The sequence below is a fragment of the Rhinoderma darwinii genome, chromosome 3 (genome assembly GCF_050947455.1).
Source record: "Rhinoderma darwinii isolate aRhiDar2 chromosome 3, aRhiDar2.hap1, whole genome shotgun sequence".
Lineage (NCBI taxonomy): Eukaryota > Metazoa > Chordata > Amphibia > Anura > Rhinodermatidae > Rhinoderma > Rhinoderma darwinii.
The window spans coordinates 300645192-300665383 of NC_134689.1; the positions used below are offsets into that span (position 1 = coordinate 300645192).

The following is a 20192-nucleotide window of genomic DNA, read 5'->3' on the forward strand; positions in this document are numbered from 1 at the left end:
CTAAACATTACTTCCGGGCAAAGTGGAGCGAGAACCTGAGGTCGTGTCTCATAAGTACGTGTTCACACTGAAGTGACACTACAACGCCTAGCACGCTGAGAGCCGCATGTTGCAGTCCAGTGAATTGGACAATGCAGCACTGATAGAAAAGCAATGGTTCAAGACATTGACATAGTGACTTCATATATACCAGAGAAATGAGTGTTCCTGGGCCAGGACTAGACAACGGCCTGTTTTATTTTTCAGGAAGTGGGGATTTGTTTTTTCATGTTGTATTGTTGTTTGCAGGACTGGTTGTATTTTCTTTAATGGCACCCCTTTGCTGTACATAAAATCGTTTTTTTTGGGGGGGGGCACCAATTCCACCTTGTTGACTTTATTCTGTGGGTCAGCACAATTAGGGTATGTTCACACGGCGGGGGTCCGTAACGGCTGAAATTACGGGGATGTTTCAGCCTGAAAACATCCCCGTAATTTCAGCCGTACCGGCATGTGCAGGCGCTTGAACGCCGCGTCAATTACGGCCGTAATTAGCGCTGCTATTCATTGGAGTCAATGAATAGCGGCTCCAATTACGGCCAAAGAAGTGACAGGTCACTTCTTCTACGCGGGCGTCTATTTACGCGCCGTCATTTGACAGCGGCGCGTAAATATACGCCTCGTGTGAACAGACAAACGTCTGCCCATTGCTTTCAATGGGCAGATGTTTGTCAGCGCTATTGAGGCGCTATTTTCAGACGTAATTCGGGGCAAAAACGCCCGAATTACGTCCGTAAATAGGCCGTGTGAACATACCCTTAGGGTATGTTCACACGCACTGATTACGGACGTAATTCGGGCGTTTTTGCCCCGAATTACGTTCGAAAAATGCGCCTCGATAGCGTTGACAAACATCTGCACATGCCGTTATGGCTGAAATTACGGGGATGTTTTCAGGCTGAAACATCCCCGTAATTTCAGCCGTTACGGACGCTGCCGTGTGAACATACCCTTAGGCTATTTTCGCACGCTTAACAAAAAACCGGCGGTAAATACGGAGCTGTTTTCAAGGGAAAACAGCCCCTGATTTTCAGCCGTTTTTTAACCCCTTGCGTACCTTCGACGTAATAGTACGTCGCTGGCCGCTTATTCCAGCGTACCTTCGACGTACTATTACGGCGCAGGAATAAACTGTCACTATGTGAAATCACATAGTGACAGAACAGCGGCGGCAGCTGTCATTGACAGCTAACCGTCTCTGCTACCGGCCTTGGGACCAATTAGCAGTCCCCAATGCCGGCGATTGCTGTGATTGGTCAGTCTCTGAAGACTGACCAATCATAGCCGTCTGTGACGTCGTCTGCAGGAGAAAGCTCCTGTCACTTTCTCTGATCTCCTCACTTCTGTGAGATACGTGAGGAGATCAGAGAAAGCGGTATAAAAAAAAAAACAACACTATTTTTATTAACCCCTTCCCGAAAATGGGCGTATAGTAACGCCCTGAGGATGAAGCGGGCACAGGAGCTGTGCTCGCTCCATCTTCATCGGATGTCGGCTGTAATATACAGCCGACATCCCACTGCAACTACAGCGATCACTGTCCTCTCCGATCGCTGTAGTTTAACCCCTTAAATGCCACTGTCAATAGCGACAGCGGCATTTAAGCGATTGATACAGAGGGAGGGGGCTCCCTCTGCACCCCATTGCCCCCCCCACCCCCCGCGAAAAATCGCGGGGTTCTGATGGTTGCAATGGCAACCAGGAAGCCTAGCAACGGCTTGCTGGTTGCCAGGTACGGGAGCCTATTAGGTCCTGCCCAAGGCAGGACGTAATAGGCTCAACTGTCAGTTGTAAAGTGACAGTTACAATACACTGCACTACACAAGTACATACAGAAGTAGTGCAGTGTATTGTACAGGGGATCAGAAGATCAGATCTTCCAGTCCCCTAGTATGTGTAAAATAAAAAGTGAAAAAAAGTAAAAAAAAAGTTTTAGATAAATAAATAAATACAAGTTTTACGTAATAAAAACAATAATCGCCTTGTTTCCCTGATCAAGCCCTTTATAATTAGAAAAAAAAAGACAAAAACTAGACATAATAGGTATCGCCGCGTTCGTATCGGCCTGACCTAAAAAAATATCATATTATTTATCCCGCACCGTAAAAAAAATACCATAAAAAACAATGGCAGAATTTCCTTTTTTGGTCACGTTGTTTCCAAAAAAATTGAATAAAAAGTGATCAAAAAGTCGCGCGTAGCCAAACATGGTACCAATAAAAACGACAGTGTGTCACGCAAAAAATGTATGTACTCCGCACAGATTACATATGCCCCCACATTATAAACTGAAACACCAGTAAAACACTAAACAAAACTACTACCAAGCAAAATCTGTGCTCCAAAAGCCAAATGGCGCTCCTTCTGGGCCTGGCAGTGTGCCCAAACAGCAGTTTATGACCACATATGGGGCATTACCGTACTCTGGAGAACCGCTTAACAATTTATGGGGCGTATGTCTCCAGTGGTACAAGCTGGGCCCAACACATTGGGCACTGAAATAGCATATATGTGGAAAATATTAATTTTCAATCTGCAACATCCACTGTGCACTAATTTCTGCAAAACCTTTGGGGGTCAAAATGCTCACTACACTTCTAGATGAATTCCTTGAGGGGTGTAGTTTCCTAAATGGGGTCACTTCTCGGGAGTTTTCACTGTACTCGTACCTCAGCGCAATGCAACATGGCGTCAAAAACAAATTTTGTAAAATCTCCACTCCAAAAACGAAATTGCACTTTTTCCGTTTAGACCCTTGCCGTATGTCCAAATAGCCGTTTACAACCACATATGGGGTATTTCCGTAATCAGGAGAAATTGTGTAACACATTTTGGGGTGTCTTTTCTCCTGTATTCCTTGTGGAAATGAAAAATTCTGAGCTAAAGCTACAGGTTATTGGAAAAAAAAAATGTTTTCATTTTCACGGATCAATTCTAATAAAATCTATAAAACACCTGAGGGCTCAAAATGCTCACTACACCTCTAATTTAATTCTTTCAGGGGTATAGTCTCCAAATTGGGATCACACCTGGGGAATTTCTACTGTACTGGTACTTCAGGGACTCTGCAAATGCGACATGGCCCCCAGAAACCAATTCAGCAAAATCTGAGCTGCAAAATCCAAATGGTGCTCCGTCCCTTCTGAGCCCTGCCATGGGTCCAAACAGCAGTTTATTACCACATAATGGGGTATTTCCGTAATCAGGAGAAATTGCTTTACAAATTTTGAGGTGCTTTTTCTCCTTTATTCCTTATAAAAATTTGAAAATTCTGTGTTTTTTCCAAAAAAGTTCTCTTTTCATCTTCACAGACTAATTCCAATAAATTCAGCAAAAAACCTGTGGGGTCAAAATGATAACTATACCACTAGAAAAATTCCTTGAGGGGTATAGTTTCCAAAATGGGGTCACTTTTGGGGGGATTCCACTGTTTAGGTCCCTCCAGGGCGTTGCAAACGTGACACGGCACTGAAAACCATTCCAGTAAAATCAGAGCTCCAAAATCCAAATGGCGCTCCTTCCCTTCTGAGCCCTGCTGTGGGTCCAAACAGCAGTTTATTACCACATATGGGGTATTTCTGTAATCGCGAGAAATTGCTTTACAAATGTTGGGGTGCTTTCTCTCCTTTATTTCTTGCAAAAATTAGAAATTTTTACGTTTTTCCAGAAAAAAAGCCGATTTTCATTTTCACAGACTAACTCCAGAAAATATAGCAAAATACCTGTGGGGTCAAAATGCTAACTATACCCCTAGATAAATTCCCTGAGGGGTGTAGTTTAAAAAATGGGGGTCACTTTTGGGGGTTTCCACTGTTTTGGCACCACAAGACCTCTTCAAACCTGACATGGTGCCTAAAATATATTCTGAAAAAAGGAGGCCCCAAAATCCAAGAGGCGCTCCTTTGCTTCTGAGGCCTGTGTTTCAGTCCATTAGCGCACTAGGGCCACGTGTGGGATATTTCTAAAAACTGCAGAATCTGGGCAATAAATATTGAGTTGCATTTCTCTGGTAAAACCTTCTGTGGTACAGAAGAAAATGTATTACATATGAATTTTGTAAAAAAAAAATGAAATTTGAACATTTCAGCTCTACTTTCCTTCAATTCCTGTAAAACGCCTAAAGGGTTGAAACACTTTCTGAATGCTGTTTTGGATACTTTGAGGGGTGCAGTTTTCAAAATAGGGTGTTTTATGGGGGTTTCTAATATATAGGGCACTCAAAACCACTTCAGAACTGAACTCGTCCCTGAAAAAATCGCTTTTTGAAATTTTCTTAAAAATATGAGAAATTGCTGCTAAAGTTCTAAGCCTTGTGATGTCATAGAAAAATAAAAGGATGTTCAAAAAACGATGCAAACATAAAGTAGACATATGGGAGATGTTAATTGGTAACTATTTTGTGTGGTATTACTATCTGTTTTACAAGCAGATGCATTAAAAATTGGAAAAATCATAATTTCTTCATATTTTCGCTAAATGTTGGTGTTTTTCACAAATAAGCAATGAATTTATCGACCAAATTTTTGCACTAAACTAAAGTACAATATGTCACGAGAAAACAGTCTCAGAATCAATTGGATAGGTAAAAGCATTCCGGAGTTATTACCACATAAAGTGACACATGTCAGATTTGAAAAAATGGGTCTGGTCCTCAAGGCCAAAATGAGCTGGGTACTCAAGGGGTTAAGCAAGTAGCAAGTTGTTTAACCCCTTAAGGACACGGCCAATTTTGGCCTTGAGGACAGCACAATTTTTTTAGATTTCCCTCTTTGCATCCTGACGCTCATAACTCTTTTATTTTTTGCACGATGTAGTTGTATGAGACTTTGTTTTTTGCGGGACAAGTTGTACTTTATGTACGTACCATTTTTTGGTACAAATACATTATCGTTTAATTTCTATAAATTTTTATTTTGGCGAAAATGCAGAAAAAAAGCAGTTACGCTGCAGTTTTAATATTTTTTTTTACACCATACACCGATCATAATAAATAATGGTATACATTTGTTGTTTAGGTTGTTACGGTCGGGGCGATACCAAATATGTCTATATTATTTCATGTTTTGGGACTTATATTTTAAAAAGTTTATTTATTATAAAAAATTTGTGTTTCTGTGTATTTATTTACTTTTTATTCATCATGAATTTTTTTTCACATTCATTTAACTTTTTTTTTTTAATCCCATAAAGGGATTTATCATTTTGATTTTGTAACTGTAATGTACTGGCATAGATCTATATACATTAGCCTGTGTACTGATTGTAGACAGGCAGTTGTTAGGGCATACCTCAGTATGCCCTAACAACAGGAAATATGTTCAGACAGCCCTGGGGTCCTTCACTGGACCCTGGGCTGTCTGGCCATACAAGTTATGGGCTTTGGTCGCGTCACAGTTATCTTCTGTGACGCGATCAATGTGCAGTCCCCTCTCTTTGAACGCCGCGATCAGCTGTCATCGCGGCGTTCAAAGGGTTAACAGCGGAGAGAAGATGTTTCTCTCCTCTCCGCTGTCAGAGCGGGGCCGTGGCTGTGTATTACAGCCGTTGCCTCGATCTCGCGTGCAGGGACGGCTGTCACACAGGACGAGTATGCTCGTCCTAATGCGCAAAGTGCTCGCCGCTCAGGACGAGCATACTCGTCCTGTGTCGGCAACCAGTTAATGCCTCCAAAAACGGCTCAAGAAGTAACTTGAAGTTTTTACTAGGCGTTTTTTTTTATGCAGCCGCTTTTATAAGCGGCCGCGTAAATGGCGCCCCGTGGGAACGGAGTGCCGTTTTTCCCATTGAAATCAATTGGCAGCTGTTTGGAGGCGTTCAGCCCCCGCATTTTTAGCTGTTTTTCGGGGTGTTTACGGCTGGAAATAGGCTGTGTGAACATACTCTTACCGTGATACCAAATTTTTTTTAACTTTTTTGCACAATAAAAACAATTTCTTTAAATAGTTTGTTTTTGTGTCATCATATTCTGAGGGCCAAAACGTATATTATTTTTCTGCCGATTCGGTGTATGGCTTTTTTTTTTTTTTTTTTTGTTGGATGACTTGACGTTTTCATTGGTACTTTTCAAGCGCAGTGATACTGTAGTTATTAACCCCTTCCCGACGTAAACAACTTTCAGATTTTCATTTTCGTTTTTTCCTCCCCACATTCCAGAAGCCATAGCGCCTTTATTTTTCCGTCGATATAGTCCTATGAGGGCTTGATTTTTGCGGGACGAGTTGTAGTTTTTCGTAGCACCATTTCTTTTGCCGTATAATGTACTAGGAAACGGGAAAAAATTATTTGTGGGGTAGAAAATGAAAAAAACAGAGATTCCTCCATGGTTTTTTGCGCGCCATTTTTACGGAATTCACTGTGCAATTAAAACAACATGTTACGTTTATTCTGTAGGTCAATACAACTACGGCGATACCAAATATATATAGTTTTTTCTTATATACTACTTTTACAAGTAAATACCTAAGTGTAAAAAAGAAAATCAGAGAGCCATAAGTTTTTTATTTTTCCGCTGATTAAGTGGTATGAGGGCTTTTGTTTTGCGGGATAAACTGTCGTTTTTAATAATACCATTTTGGTTTACATGTGACGTTTTGATCACTTTTAATGTCTTTTTTTGTGGGAGATGAGGTGACCAAAAAATAGAGATTCTGGCGTTTAAATTTTTTTTTTTTTTACGGTGTTCACCGTGCGGGTTAAATAATGATATATTGTAAGGGTATGTTCACACGGCGGGGGTCCGTAACGGCTGAAATTACGGGGATGTTTCAGCCTGAAAACATCCCCGTAATTTCAGCCGTACCGGCATGTGCAGGCGCTTGAACGCCGCGTCAATTACGGCCGTAATTAGCGCTGCTATTCATTGGAGTCAATGAATAGCGGCTCCAATTACGGCCAAAGAAGTGACAGGTCACTTCTTCTACGCGGGCGTCAATTTACGCGCCGTCATTTGACAGCGGCGCGTAAATATACGCCTCGTGTGAACAGACAAACGTCTGCCCATTGCTTTCAATGGACAGATGTTTGTCAGCGCTATTGAGGCGCTATTTTCAGACGTAATTCGGGGCAAAAACGCCCGAATTACGTCCGTAAATAGGCCGTGTGAACATACCCTAATAGTTCATACCAATTATGTATATATTTTTTTTACTATGGTCTAGGGGGAAAATGGGAAAAGGGTTTTTTTTTTTTTTAACTTTAATATTTTTTTTGCGCAAAAAAAAACAATACTCCTTTTTAATTTTTTTATTAGTCCCCCTAGGGGACTTCAACCAGCGATCGTTAGATCTAATGTATTGCAGTATATCGTGATTCTGACCGGCATCCATTAATACCTGCCAGAGGCAGGACTTAATAGGTGTACAAAGATGGCGGACCTGGGGGTCTTCATTAGGCCCCCAGGCAGCCATAGCAACCATCGCCCCCCGCGATTGCGTTGCGGGGGGCGCGATGAGCTATTAGAGGGGGTTGCCCCCCTCTTTCTCACGATTTAAATGCTGAGGTCGACATTGACCGCAGCATTTAACTAGTTAAACTAGTGGTATCGCGCTCAAGCGCGATGCCTCTAGTTACTCTGAAGTGTCTGCTGTAACATACAGCCGACATCGTATGGAGCGAGCTCACTGCGTGAGCCCGCTCCATACTTCCCGGCTATGACGTAACTGTATGTCATATGTCGGGAAGGGGTTAAACCAGGTATTGGTACTTTTGGCAGTGTGGACAGGTGCCAAGTCCTGCTGGAAAATGAAATCAGCATCTCCATAAAGCTTGTCAGCAGAGGGAAGCATGAAGTGCTCTAAAAGTTCCTGGTAGACGCTGCGCTGACTCTGGACTTGATATCTTGACTTGACTCCCCAAACCATCACTGACTGTGGAAACTTCACACTGGACCACAAGTAACTTGGATTGACGCCTCTCCACTCTTCCTCCAGACTCTGGGACCTTTATTTCCAAATGAAATGCTAAATTTACTTTAATCTGAAAACAGGACTTTGGAACACTGAGCAACAGACCAGTCCGTTTAGGCCTAATTCACACAAGTGTGTTCGGTCCGTGATATATGGTCCGTACGTTGGCCGCATTTCCCGGACCGAACACACTGCAGGGAGCCGGGCTCCTAGAATCATAGTGATCTATGATTCTAGGAGTCCCTGCCTCTCCATGGAACTACTGTCTCGTACTGAAAGGGCAGATTCACACGAACGTGATTTGCGTCCGTGCAGCCCGCGTGGTTTTCATGCGGCTCGCGCAGACCAATACAAGTCTATGGGGCAGTGCAGACAGTCCGTGATTTTTGCGCAGCGTTAGTCCGCTGCGTAAAAATCACGACAGGTTCTATATTTCGACGTTTTCGCGCATCACGCACCCATTGAAGTCAATGGGTGCGTGAAAATCATGCATGCCCCACGGAAGCACCTCCATGGGACGCGCGTTATTCGCGCAACAGCAGTAAAAGAATGAATGTAAACAGAAAAGCACCACGTGCTTTTCTGTTTACAAACATCCAAACGGAGTGTCATAATGATGGCGGCTGCGCGAAAAGCACGCAGCCGCGCATCCATATGAACAGGGCACACGGAGCTGACACGCTGCTGCCACACGCGCAAAACGCAGCGTTTTGTGAATCCGCCCAAAACATGATTACAGTACGGGACAGTTGTCCTGCTGCGAGACAGGGACTCCTAGCATCATAGATAACTATGATTCTAGGAGCCCGGCTCCCTGCAGTGTGTTCGGTCCGGGAAATGCGGCCAACGTACGGACCATATATCACGGACCGAACACGCTTGTGTGCTTAGGAAACCTTTGCAGGTGTTTTGTGTTGATTAGAACGTGACACCAATTTCCAATCTTCAACTTTTACCCAATATTCTAATTTTCTGAAAGACTACATTCTGGGTTTTCATTAAGGCTGGGTTCACACGAACATGTTACGTCCGTAATGGACGGACGTATTTCGGCCGCAAGTCCCGGACCGAACTCAGTGCAGGGAGCCGGGCTCCTAGCATCATAGTTATGTACGATGCTAGGAGTCCCTGCCACGCTGCAGGACAACTGTCCCGTATAGTAATCATGTTTTCAGTACGTGACAGTAGTTCCATAGAGAGGCAGGAACTCCTAGCGTCACACATAACTATGATGCTAGGAGCCCGGCTCCCTGCAGTGTGTTCAGTCCGGGACTTGCGGCCGAAATACGTTCCGTCCATTACGGACGTAACATGCTCGTGTGAACCCAGCCTTACTGCTAGCCATAGTCATCAACGTTAAAAGAAAAAAATGCTGGAAATGGATCACTCTGTGTGTAATGATCATATATAATACATGAGTTTCACTTTTTGAATTGAATTACTGAAATAATGTAACTTTTTGATGATATTCTAATTCATTGAGAAGGACTAGTATATAGCTGACACCCGATTGCACAGGCTCGGCTGGTTGCAAGAACTCCTTGGCGTCATATACCATAAATACAGTCCTGTTATCTCTCCCTACATGTCTGTTTTAGTAAATACTTTAGTTGTTTATTTATGTATTTCCAGGAGTAATAACAGAGGTACGAAACAAGAAGTGTTTTAAGAAAATATGCTTCAGCATTGTTAGGCTTTGTTCACATCTGTGTTGGCGGCTCCGGTAAAATAACGGGCCCCCCCCCTGACGGAACCCATTAAAGTCAATGGGTTTCATCAGCCGCCGGTGGTATCAGTCGTGCAACCGAACCGTTGCCTCCGTTATTCCCTTGTTCTGCTCCTCTGACGGAACACACAGACGTGAACCCAGCCTTATTTCACAGGAAATGCACACATGTACTTATGCAGACAGGTCAGGAGAGCAGACAGCTCCTCTTTATCTTGTGAGTAATTCTGATAGGATCCCAAACAACTGGCCACTGGGAAATCCTGTGATGCTGACAAATACACCCCCTCCTCAAACAGACTGCAGCATCCCTGTTACTGATCATATGGACATGACAGCTGTGCCTGCATGATCACCTGGACACTAATGTACATCCAGTGGCTGGAACTACCTCTCACCTGCAATGTACATTTGGGCTCAGATGCATGTAATAGAGCTAAAATAACTTTATAATTGATTATTAATATAACATTTTCCTGTATAAACAGTGCGGCCACAGCTTAGCCCATACATGTCTCCCGCTTACTCCCAATAGCCACATGATCTTGTCACTAGGTGTAATAATAATTATACTTCTACAGCACCAGATCTATTGAATAAGGCGACCATGCAACGAGGTCAAGTGGCTGCTGTAAAGACATGTGCTCCATAGAATGTACAGGGAAAGGAATGGAAAGCCATGTATAGTAAGTTATAGCTTAAAGGGTTATTCCCATCTCAAAGTGATGGCATGTTACTAAGATGTGCCATCACTTTCTGATTATTGGAGGTCCGACTGACGGGACTCTCACCGATCCTGAGGGAAAAAAGGGGGCGCAACTCTAGTTTACCGCTGCGTACCCCTCAGTTTTCCTTTGCACAGCGGCGCCCCTTGCTACTTGCTGTGCAGGAAACTGCAGCACGGCCCAATTCAATCGGATGGAGCTATTTTGCAGTTACCTGCACAGCCGAAGGCTCTGCTGTAGAGGAAAAACTTTGAAGGTTAAAGCAACGCTGTACCCCTTTATTTTCACGATGGGGGTCCGACTGCAATATGCAATCACTTTGTGAGATGGAAAAACCCCTTTAAAGCAGAAGTGGATCAGAAGGTGGTTACAAGGGTGGAGTTCAATTTGTCGGTCACCCAGGAACTTAGATAAACCTAAAGCCGGTCTGGTTTTGGGTAACCCCCACCTACTGCCTCAATCTTCCTCGAACAACGTCACCCATTCCAGACTGATGACAGAACAAGGCTGGAGACCACAGATAAAGAAAGATGGACAGACTGGTGATGAAGAGTGCAGACTGCTAGATCATGGCTGGGCTAACAACATACTAGTCCTTCTCAATGAACTAGAATATCAAAAAGTTTAAATTATTTCACTAATTCAATTCAAAAAGTGAAACTCATATTATATAGATTCATTACACACAGAGTGATCTATTTCCAGCATGTTCTTCTTGTAATGTTGATGATTATGGTAACAGTTAATGAAAACCCAAAATTTAGTATTTAGGAAAATTAGAATATTATATAAGCCCAATGTCCAAAAATTATTTTTAATACCGAAACGTTGGCCTACTGAAAAGTATATACAGTATCTGCACTCAATACTTGGTCGGGGCCTTTTCCAGCTTTATGGAGATGCTGATTTCATTTTCCAGCAGGACTTGGCACCTGCCCACACTGCCAGAAGTACCAATACCTGGTTTAATAACCACAGTATCACTGCGCTTGATTGGCCAAAAAACTCGCCTGACCTAAACCCAATAGAGAATCTATGGGGCATTGTCAAGAGGCAGATGAGAGACACCAGACCGCTCGTTTAACTCATTAAATGCAGTCGTCAATAGCGACCGCAGCATTTAAATCGTTAAAAAGAGGGGGGGGGGGGCGGCGACCCTCTCTAACAGCTCTTCGCACCCCCCCGCAACACAACTGTCCCGTACTGAAAACATGATTACAGTACGGGACAGTTGTCCCGCAGTGAGGCAGGGACTCCTAGCGTCGTACATAACCATGATGCTAGGAGCCCGGCTCCCTGCACTGTGTTCGGGCCGGGACTTGCGGCCGAAATACGTCCGTCAATTACGGACGTAATGTGCTCGTGTGAATCCAGCCTTAGGGTATGTTCACATGGAGTGTTTTCGGCCGTTTTTTGGAAAGTTGGAAGTAGAACGCCTCCAAACATCTGCCCACTGATTTCAATGGGAAAACAGTGTTCTGTTCCGACGGGGCGCTTTCTACGCGACAGTTTTTCAAAACGGCCGTGTAAAAGAAAGGCCGCGAAAAACACGACTTTGAATAAAAAAACGCCTGAAAATCAGGAGCGGTTTTCAAGGGAAAACAGCTGATTTTCAGTCGTGTTTTTCAAGCTGTTTTTCCACAGAGTCTATGAAAAACGGCTCCAAAACCGGCTGAAGTGACATGCACTTCTTTTTCGCGACCGTCTGTTTACTCGGCCGTTTTGAAAAACGGGCACGTAAAAAACGCCCCGTCGGAACAGAACACCGTTTTCCCATTGAAATCAATGGGCAGATGTTTGGAGGCGATCTGCTTCTGATGTTTTGGCCCGAAAAACGGCTGAAAACACTCCGTGGGAACATACCCTAAGGGTATGTCCACACGCTGAGAGGCAGTTACGTGTGAAAAGACAGACTGTTAACAGCTGCCTCGTTTCACACGTAAAAGCTCCTCGTAATTTACGAGGCGTCTGAGACGCTCGTAAACCTTGAGCCGTGCTTCATTGATTTCAATGAAGAACGGCTCAAATTACGTGGCAAAGAAGTGCCCTGCACTTCTTTGCCGAGGCAGTAAATTTACGCGTCGTCGTTTGACAGCTGTCAAACGACGACGCGTAAATTACAGGTCGTCTGCACAGTACGTTGGCAAACCCATTCAAATGAATGGGCAGATGTTTGCCGACGTATTGTAGCCCTATTTTCAGACGTAAAACGAGGCAAAATACGCCTCGTATACGTCTGAAATTTGGCCGTGTGAACATACCCTTAGCCATAATCATCAACATTAAAAGAAAAAAAAAATGCTGGAAATAGATCACTCTGAATTACTGAAATAAATTTACTTTTTGCTGATATTCTATTTCATTGAGAAGGACTTGTATGTTGAACACATCCACCTCCGTGATGACTAGCTGCGTATGCTTATTTAGTACCATCAAAATAAAAAATGTCAACATTTACTGGAAAACACCACAACAGAATAATTTTATTATCTGTAATCTGTTAACAATTAAAGTATAAATAGGTAAATAATTCACTAATGTATTTTGTATAAAGTAATCACAGTAAAATTCATGTCAGTCCAATATTAAAGTCAGATCCTGTACAGAAAGTTACCATCACTGTCAAAAAACTCTCTTCCTTGTTTTTTAACGGTCATCTTATTCGAGACGCCACTATTTGCCAGTTCATCCAAATCCTTGTCACTTAATACTTCTCCATCCCATTTCTCGTCAAGCAGCCGTCTATCCTCTTCCTCATGTATGGGCTGGACAGGTTCCGTCAGTTTACTGGTGGTCAGACCCGGATTGGATACAGCATGGAAGACACCTTGCTTTGAGCCTTGAGACCCCGGTGTTCTTACAAGAGATTTTGTGGGACATGCAGTCCTTAAAGCGAATTCCGATGAGTCTGATGTTTTTGATGGAGGAAGAAGTTGCTTTGACTGGTTGATAAGCAATTGTCTTTTATTGCCCTGAAGTGGTATTAATGGCTGTGCTGGATCTTTGGAAGGGGACCCCAGTTGTAGTTGGTTATTTGTGGAACCTGGAGAATTTTGTCCTACAGCTCTGAAAACGGAAGCGTCTTGTTTCATTCTCCTAGTTTCACTTGGTATGAATTTTGACTTCAACACTTTCTTTATGGAATCAGTACTCACATTAAAGCCTACAGCCAGTCGTGACAATGGCCACTCTTCAGGGAACTCCTGTCTCAAATACCTGTGACAACAGTAAAGTGACAACTAAATCAATCCCATAATATAACGCACCAAGCTGTCAAACCAGTAGAAAAGTCACTCTCTCAATACCATGTGCCTAATATACAATACTGCATCATCGTCCATCAGCAGGAAGGTGGTTGGCATCAAGCAAAAAAAAACTAGAAAGTAATTTTTTGGAGCTGCCTGTGGCTGGGTCAACTCAAAATCAGAAACAAAGTATAGCAGATGTTCCTCCCTTTTACTTCTCTCTATCGCTGATTTCTTCATTCCTCTGTCTCTTTTTCTCACATGACATGCTAATATAGAACCCTAAGGCACAGTTCACACAGAGTTTTTTGCCACTGATTTTGATATGGAAACCACATTGGATTCAGTGCCAAAAAAATGCCCGAAATCACCCCACATTGATTTCAATGGTAGGCAGAGGCGGTTTTTCCCGGGCGACTTTTAGCCGCTCGCAGGGGAAAAAAAAGCGGCGGTCTCCGCCTCGGACTGCCCATTGAAATCAATGGAGGCAGAATAAACCTGCGGCGCAGTGTTTTTTTGCCTGCGGGCAAAAGATGCAGCGAAAATCGCGGCAAAAAAGTACAGGCCGGTCAAAATCTGGCTCAGGTTTTTTTCTGCCTGCAAAAAACTCTGTGTGAACAGGGTCTAAGTGTTTGATGGTTCGCTTCCACCTTACTAAGGGTTTGTGAAATAAAAATATTCTTGTTCGAGGGTTACTTTGTTATTCTCATGCTTTGGTGTAAATAAATCACCTCTCTGGTAATTATTACATGTTTTGAGGGCAATTCATTAAGAAAACATTGATGGCACTTGGAATGGAGGGCCCATGGCTACTATTGGCTTTTTTCAATCTAACATTTGGCAGCTGCAGTAAAATAACATAAAATAGCAAAACGAGCATTGATGAACGTCTTCAGACCAGGGTCAGTCTCTAGGAAGGAAGTGTGTATTCATCTATTAAGGACTGATCATTTTAAAGCATACCTAACTTTTCAGGTGACATTCCAGAGTAATTTGTCATATGTCACAGGCGACACCTTTAAAGAATAGCTCACAGAACTTTTTAATAGCTTTTCATGACATATACGTTAAACCCATTAAAGTCTATGGGTGGCGGATACATTAAACGAATGCCCAATTGCGGCAACGGTCACCCTTAGACTATACTGGAATCCGATTAACGCAGGGATGCACAATCTGCGCCCGGCAAATCCATTCTGTGTGGCTGGCACTCTGATGGAGGGTTCTGTGGAGCTGGCACTACTGGGGGAACATGTGGCTGGCACTGTTATAAGGGGCATAAGCTGTTACTGTGTTATGCCTACCACCCACCTGAGGGGGTGGTGCATGACCGGTATTCTCTCTTTGGTGCTGTTTAAATCCCACTGTCATTCACTGCCCCCCTTTCACTAGGCATGATGCCGTGTGTTCGCTTTACCCAGAGCGATCCTTTAAAGGGGATTTCCGAATCTGAGATATTTATAGCATATTCCCCTGTTCGACAGTTCAGAGACAATGAGATGAGGCGGATATGTGGCTACACATATATGCTGATCTTTTCTTTGTAGTTTATGAGTTACGAAATGCTGCCAAAATTAAAACCCAACCTTCCAGACGATCTTTGGCATATAGTATACAGTCCATATGCCATAAATTTTCCAGGTGGCGATCCCTCTTAAATTTTGAGGCCCTTGGGACAGGTATAATCGAACAATGTGTCCTTCAAACCTGAAAAGTTTGTGCGACCCTGGTTCTAACAGACACGTCATGAACTCTAATGAACCCAGTTCATGACGCATACGTTGAACACCTACTATTATAGTCTATGGTGACGTCTTCCACTGTGCCACCTACGCTTTGTTTAACGCATACTTTTTCCCAGCGTATATACTTGAAACGTAGTGTGATAAAGTGCTGTGAAGGAAGCCCAATATGTCTGGTCTCTGAAGACGGATTTTGGGAGTGAATGAAACGACAGAAACCAATTAAATATATATTTCTGATGAAACAAACACTGGCTCATTACCCAGATCCCCTGTCATTCAGCACTAATCAGGTAAGGCCCACGGAATGGCATTGACGCGGTCACAATGTGTCCATCAAGTGATCAAGTTGCTATTTAATGGCCGCTATTACCTGGCAACTTGACAGTCACATCGAACAGCGTGGCTGTCGGCTGCATTGTGGCATCAATGCCACTTCATGGGGACTTACCTATACATAGGTTTCTCTTAATGAATACCTAATCTGCTGTATTGCATTCCAGGTTAGACGCCTCTCAGCAGGTTCAGGAGGCTCCATCTCCCTTTTCATTCGTTTTAGCAGGATTGCTTTCTGGCGTCTCTTCAATGCACTGGGGGAACAAAATTAACCAGAAAGTTTTTGTTTTTCTTTGAAAAGCCATAGAAGAAAAAAATACTGACTCACAATACTTCCCTCACAGACACAAGCGAACATTATATTAATACACCGTGTTCGGAATTATTATGCACATTGGATTTAAGTATCATAAACATTTAATTATTAGTTTTTCAATGAAACTCATGGATGGTATTGTGTCTTAGGGCTCTTTGGATCATTGTAATCAATCTCAGACACCTGTGATAATTAGTCTTCCAGGTGTGCCCAATCAAAGGAAAACTACTTAAGAAGGACGTTCCAGGTTTCAAGCAATATGGGAAAGAAAAAGGATCTCTCTGCTGCCGAAAAGCGTGAAATGGTGCAATACCTTGGACAAGGTATGAAAACATTGGATATTTCAAGAAAACTTAAGCGTGATCATCGTACTGTGAAAAGATTTGTGGCTGATTCAGAGCACAGACTGGTTCGTTCAGATAAAGGCATAATGAGGAAGGTTTCTGCCAGACAAATTAATAGGATTAGGACAGCAGCTGCTAAAATGCCATTGCAAAGCAGCAAACAGGTATTTGAAGCCGCTGGTGCCTCTGGAGTCCTGCGAACCTCAAGGTGTAGGATCCTCCAGAGGTTTGCAAGTGTGCATAAAGCTATTATTTGGCCACCCCTAAACAATGCTCACAAGCAGAAACGGTTGCGGTGGGCTCAGAAATACATGAAGACTAATTTTCAAACTGTGTTGTTTACTGATGAGTGCCGTGCAACCCTGGATGGTCCAGATGGATGGAGTAGTGGATGGTTGGTGAATGGCCACCATGTCCCAACAAGGCTGCGACGTCAGCAAGGAGGTGGCGGAGTCATGTTTTGGGCTGGAATCATGGGGAGAGAGCTGGTAGGCCCCTTTAGGGTCCCTGATGGTGTGAAAATGACCTCTGCAAAGTACGTAGAGTTTATGACCACTTTCTTCCGTGGTACAAAAAGAAGAACCGTCAAAACAGAAGCTCTGGGAGGCTATTCTGACATCCTGCAAAGATATTCAAGCAGAAACGGTCCAAATACTCACAAATTCAATGGATGCAAGAATTGTGAAGGTGACATCAAAGAAGGGGTCCTATATTAACATGTAACTTGGCCTGCTAAGTTTTTTTTTATTGAAAGAGCTTTTGATTTCTGTAAATATGACCTGATGCTGCAAATTCAACAAATGACCATTTTAGTTCTCTTTACAACCTGTAAAATGTTTTGATCTCTGTTGTGCATAATAATGTGAAACAGTGCATTTTGAGTTTTTTACTTCTAAAAAAAAAAATCTGTTATCATTAGGAGGTTTATTCAATAAAATTTGCATTATACTCCAACGGTTGATGGCTTGAAGATTATACTGACTGTCATTTGCATCGACTATTTAGGAAAATCAGCGAAAAATAACATTTGCAGAATAATTTGGAATGTGGTGTAAATAAAGATACTCTGGATAATCATTACTAATTGGTGAAAGGGAACTACGGTGGGCATTTCAAATACCACATGCTTCACTTCTTACACAATGTTCCTATGAGAGAGCTCATTGATCGGCGCTTGTTTGCACCTGTCCCAAGGAGCCAGTATGGTGGCGAGTGCTCGTTACTACGATCGTTCGTCCTCATACATTTCTATCATGTCGGCTGTTTACACAGGGAGATGTGCTGCCGGCAACGATAATATTTTACCGTTATAAAAACGATACGATCAGCAGATGAACAAGCGTTTGCTCGTCAATCTGCTGATCGCTGCCCTGTTTACACAGGGCAATTATCGGTAATGAGCGATCTATGAACAATGGGTTGCCCGATAATTGGCCCATGTAAAAGGGCCTGTAACGTCATGTGAAAGGGGTCTAATGCGGACTGGTTTCCTTTCACATTGTCAGTATTGCTTCCATTACAAGTGGAAAAGATTCTGATGATAAATCTTCAGGGATTTCTGGAAATCGGCTTCTCTGTGGGCGCCATTTACACTAGTCCATATGCATCTACTGCCAGGATCTCACACACCGTTTTGATGAGGTTGTGGCTCAATTTTTTTTAGCCAAACACAGAAATAGACACAAAAGAAAGGAGAAACATCAGTCTTTTATATACACCTTTAATTCCTTTTGGATGCACTTCTGGCTTTGGTACAAAAACTGCATCCAAACTGGGTGTGTGATCATGGCCTAAAGCATATCTTACAGGGACTGTGGGCTCCATTCACAGCGCTCAGGCTGCCATGTGTGATGCCCGTATTCAACTGACAGTGCCAGCAGTGAAACAGTGCTCGCAGCCTTTCTATATTAGTAATATACTAGGGAACTGCTCATAATACAACTCCATAATAGTTTCAGCTTTCCTCTGATGGTATCGGCTTCCGAAAATATACACACCTAACGCTGACTGAAAACGTAGGTGTGTGAATGGGCTATTCCTAATATTTTTAGGAGTGTGGAACTGAAAGCGCCTGCAAAAGCAACAGTTTAGGGCTACACGACCACTTTGGCCATGGCACAGGACACACGTCCCAAGATCATGCTGAATAGATCGCTGTAACATAAGTGAATAAGTAATAACTGAGCGCCATCTAGTGGCCAGCATAAGAACTGCGGCAGATTAGTCATTTAGAATGTCCCCTTTCCAGAGCTTCTCGGTCTACATGCCACATTGCAGCTTATATATTGAGAACCGTGTAATTCTGAAATAAACGCAGTACTGATGACCGATGGCCGTGACCACGATAGAAATGCACATTGCTCGCTACCTCTTTATATCCTGCTCCACATTTTCCTCCGGTTCCACGTCACTTTCCAGCTCGTGCTGATCTGCGGAGAAGAGATATACCGGAGGACGGGCCCGCAAGCCTCGGCAGCTCAATACGGAAGAATGAGAAGCACACAAGATGCGAAGCCTCCACATTGCGGTTAGCAAGGAAGCCGCCATTACTGCACATTGATTACTTTAGCCTGAGTTCATAGATGTGAACTGTGATCTATTACATTGCCTGAAGCAGTAGTAGACCTGTATTGTAGACTGCTGAGCAATCGATTTGCATTTTAATAAGGGTGTTATATGTTTTATTCAACTAAAGATTACTCAAATCGCTTTTTATTATTACAGTATATTACTATATCATTTAGTTTCTTAATAATTTAGCATTTTATATCTTCCATAGTTTTTACATAATATGTGTATAATAGACAGACCGTATGTTACATGTAATATTGGTTACCTACTTGACTAAGCCCAGGAAATACCGTATATAAGAAGTGTTTTACTTTTAATCTGGAACACAAATCCCTATGGGCACTGCTAAATTCCATGCCCAGGGAAGGCGGGATGCAACATGGTGCTCCCTTTGCATGATCCACAATAATGTTCACCCGACACCTCTTACCGATTTAAAAAAACAAAGCGGTGGTCAAAAGTCTATTTCTAAAGAACAAAACGGATCTTTAGCTGTTCCATTCAGTTACTTCATGATACAGAAATAATATATGTATTATATGTAGGGGCATTTTGTCTCCTATGTCTTAGACACCAAATAGGATTTGCCTCAACCTTCAACAACGGCATGTAGATATAATATACACAAAAAGTTAGATACTTCGTGGACTCTCATCTACAGTTACGGCTGGCGCTTTAGCCCTAAGCTACATTCACAATTTTTTCCGGTAGCTTCCCTTTTTTTTTTTTAGATTATGTCTACCGATGCCAGAGTAGCCTCCTGGTATGGAGATCTAGTGACGTCACCTGCCTCTTAGGGTATGTTCACACGCTGAGAGGCAGTTACGTGTGAAAAGACAGACTGTTAACAGCTGCCTCGTTTCACACGTAAAAGCTCCTCCTCGTAATTTACGAGGCGTCTGAGACGCTCGTAAACCTTGAGCCGTGCTTCATTGATTTCAATGAAGAACGGCTCAAATTACGTGGCAAAGAAGTGCCCTGCACTTCTTTGCCGAGGCAGTAAATTTACGCGTCGTCGTTTGACAGCTGTCAAACGACGACGCGTAAATGACAGGTCGTCTGCACAGTACATCGGCAAACCCATTCAAATGAATGGGCAGATGTTTGCCGACGTATTGGAGCCGTATTTTCAGACGTAAAACGAGGCATAATACACCTCGTATACGTCTGAAATTTGGCCGTGTGAACATACCCTTACTTTGCATCAGACAGAACATATTTGGGCCGCTACTCAGAAAATGGGT

The 20192-nt window shown here is 43.0% G+C and overlaps 1 protein-coding gene across 1 annotated transcript; it reads right to left on the bottom strand.

Annotated features, from left to right (window-relative positions):
- Nucleotides 1-12847: 12847 nt before the first annotated feature.
- NGRN (neugrin, neurite outgrowth associated) lies at nt 12848-18959 on the bottom strand. Its single transcript, XM_075855264.1, has 3 exons — nt 18746-18959; nt 15861-15971; nt 12848-13610 (listed from the first exon to the last, which is right to left on the bottom strand). The coding sequence occupies exons 1-3, from the start codon at nt 18922-18924 to the stop codon at nt 12986-12988; spliced, it is 915 nt and encodes a 304-aa protein (XP_075711379.1). The 5' UTR covers nt 18925-18959; the 3' UTR covers nt 12848-12985.
- Between the last annotated feature and the right edge of the window lie 1233 nt (nt 18960-20192).

Excerpts from the sequence above, each read along its gene's own strand:
- NGRN (XM_075855264.1), bottom strand. The coding sequence starts at position 18,924 with ATGGCGGCTTCCTTGCTAACCGCAATGTGGAGGCTTCGCATCTTGTGT. Across the intron at positions 15,972-18,745 it reads GTGGAGCAGGATATAAAGAG|TGCATTGAAGAGACGCCAGA; the intron begins GTAGCGAGCAAT and ends TTGTTCCCCCAG. Across the intron at positions 13,611-15,860 it reads AATGCAATACAGCAGATTAG|GTATTTGAGACAGGAGTTCC; the intron begins GTATTCATTAAG and ends CTGTTGTCACAG.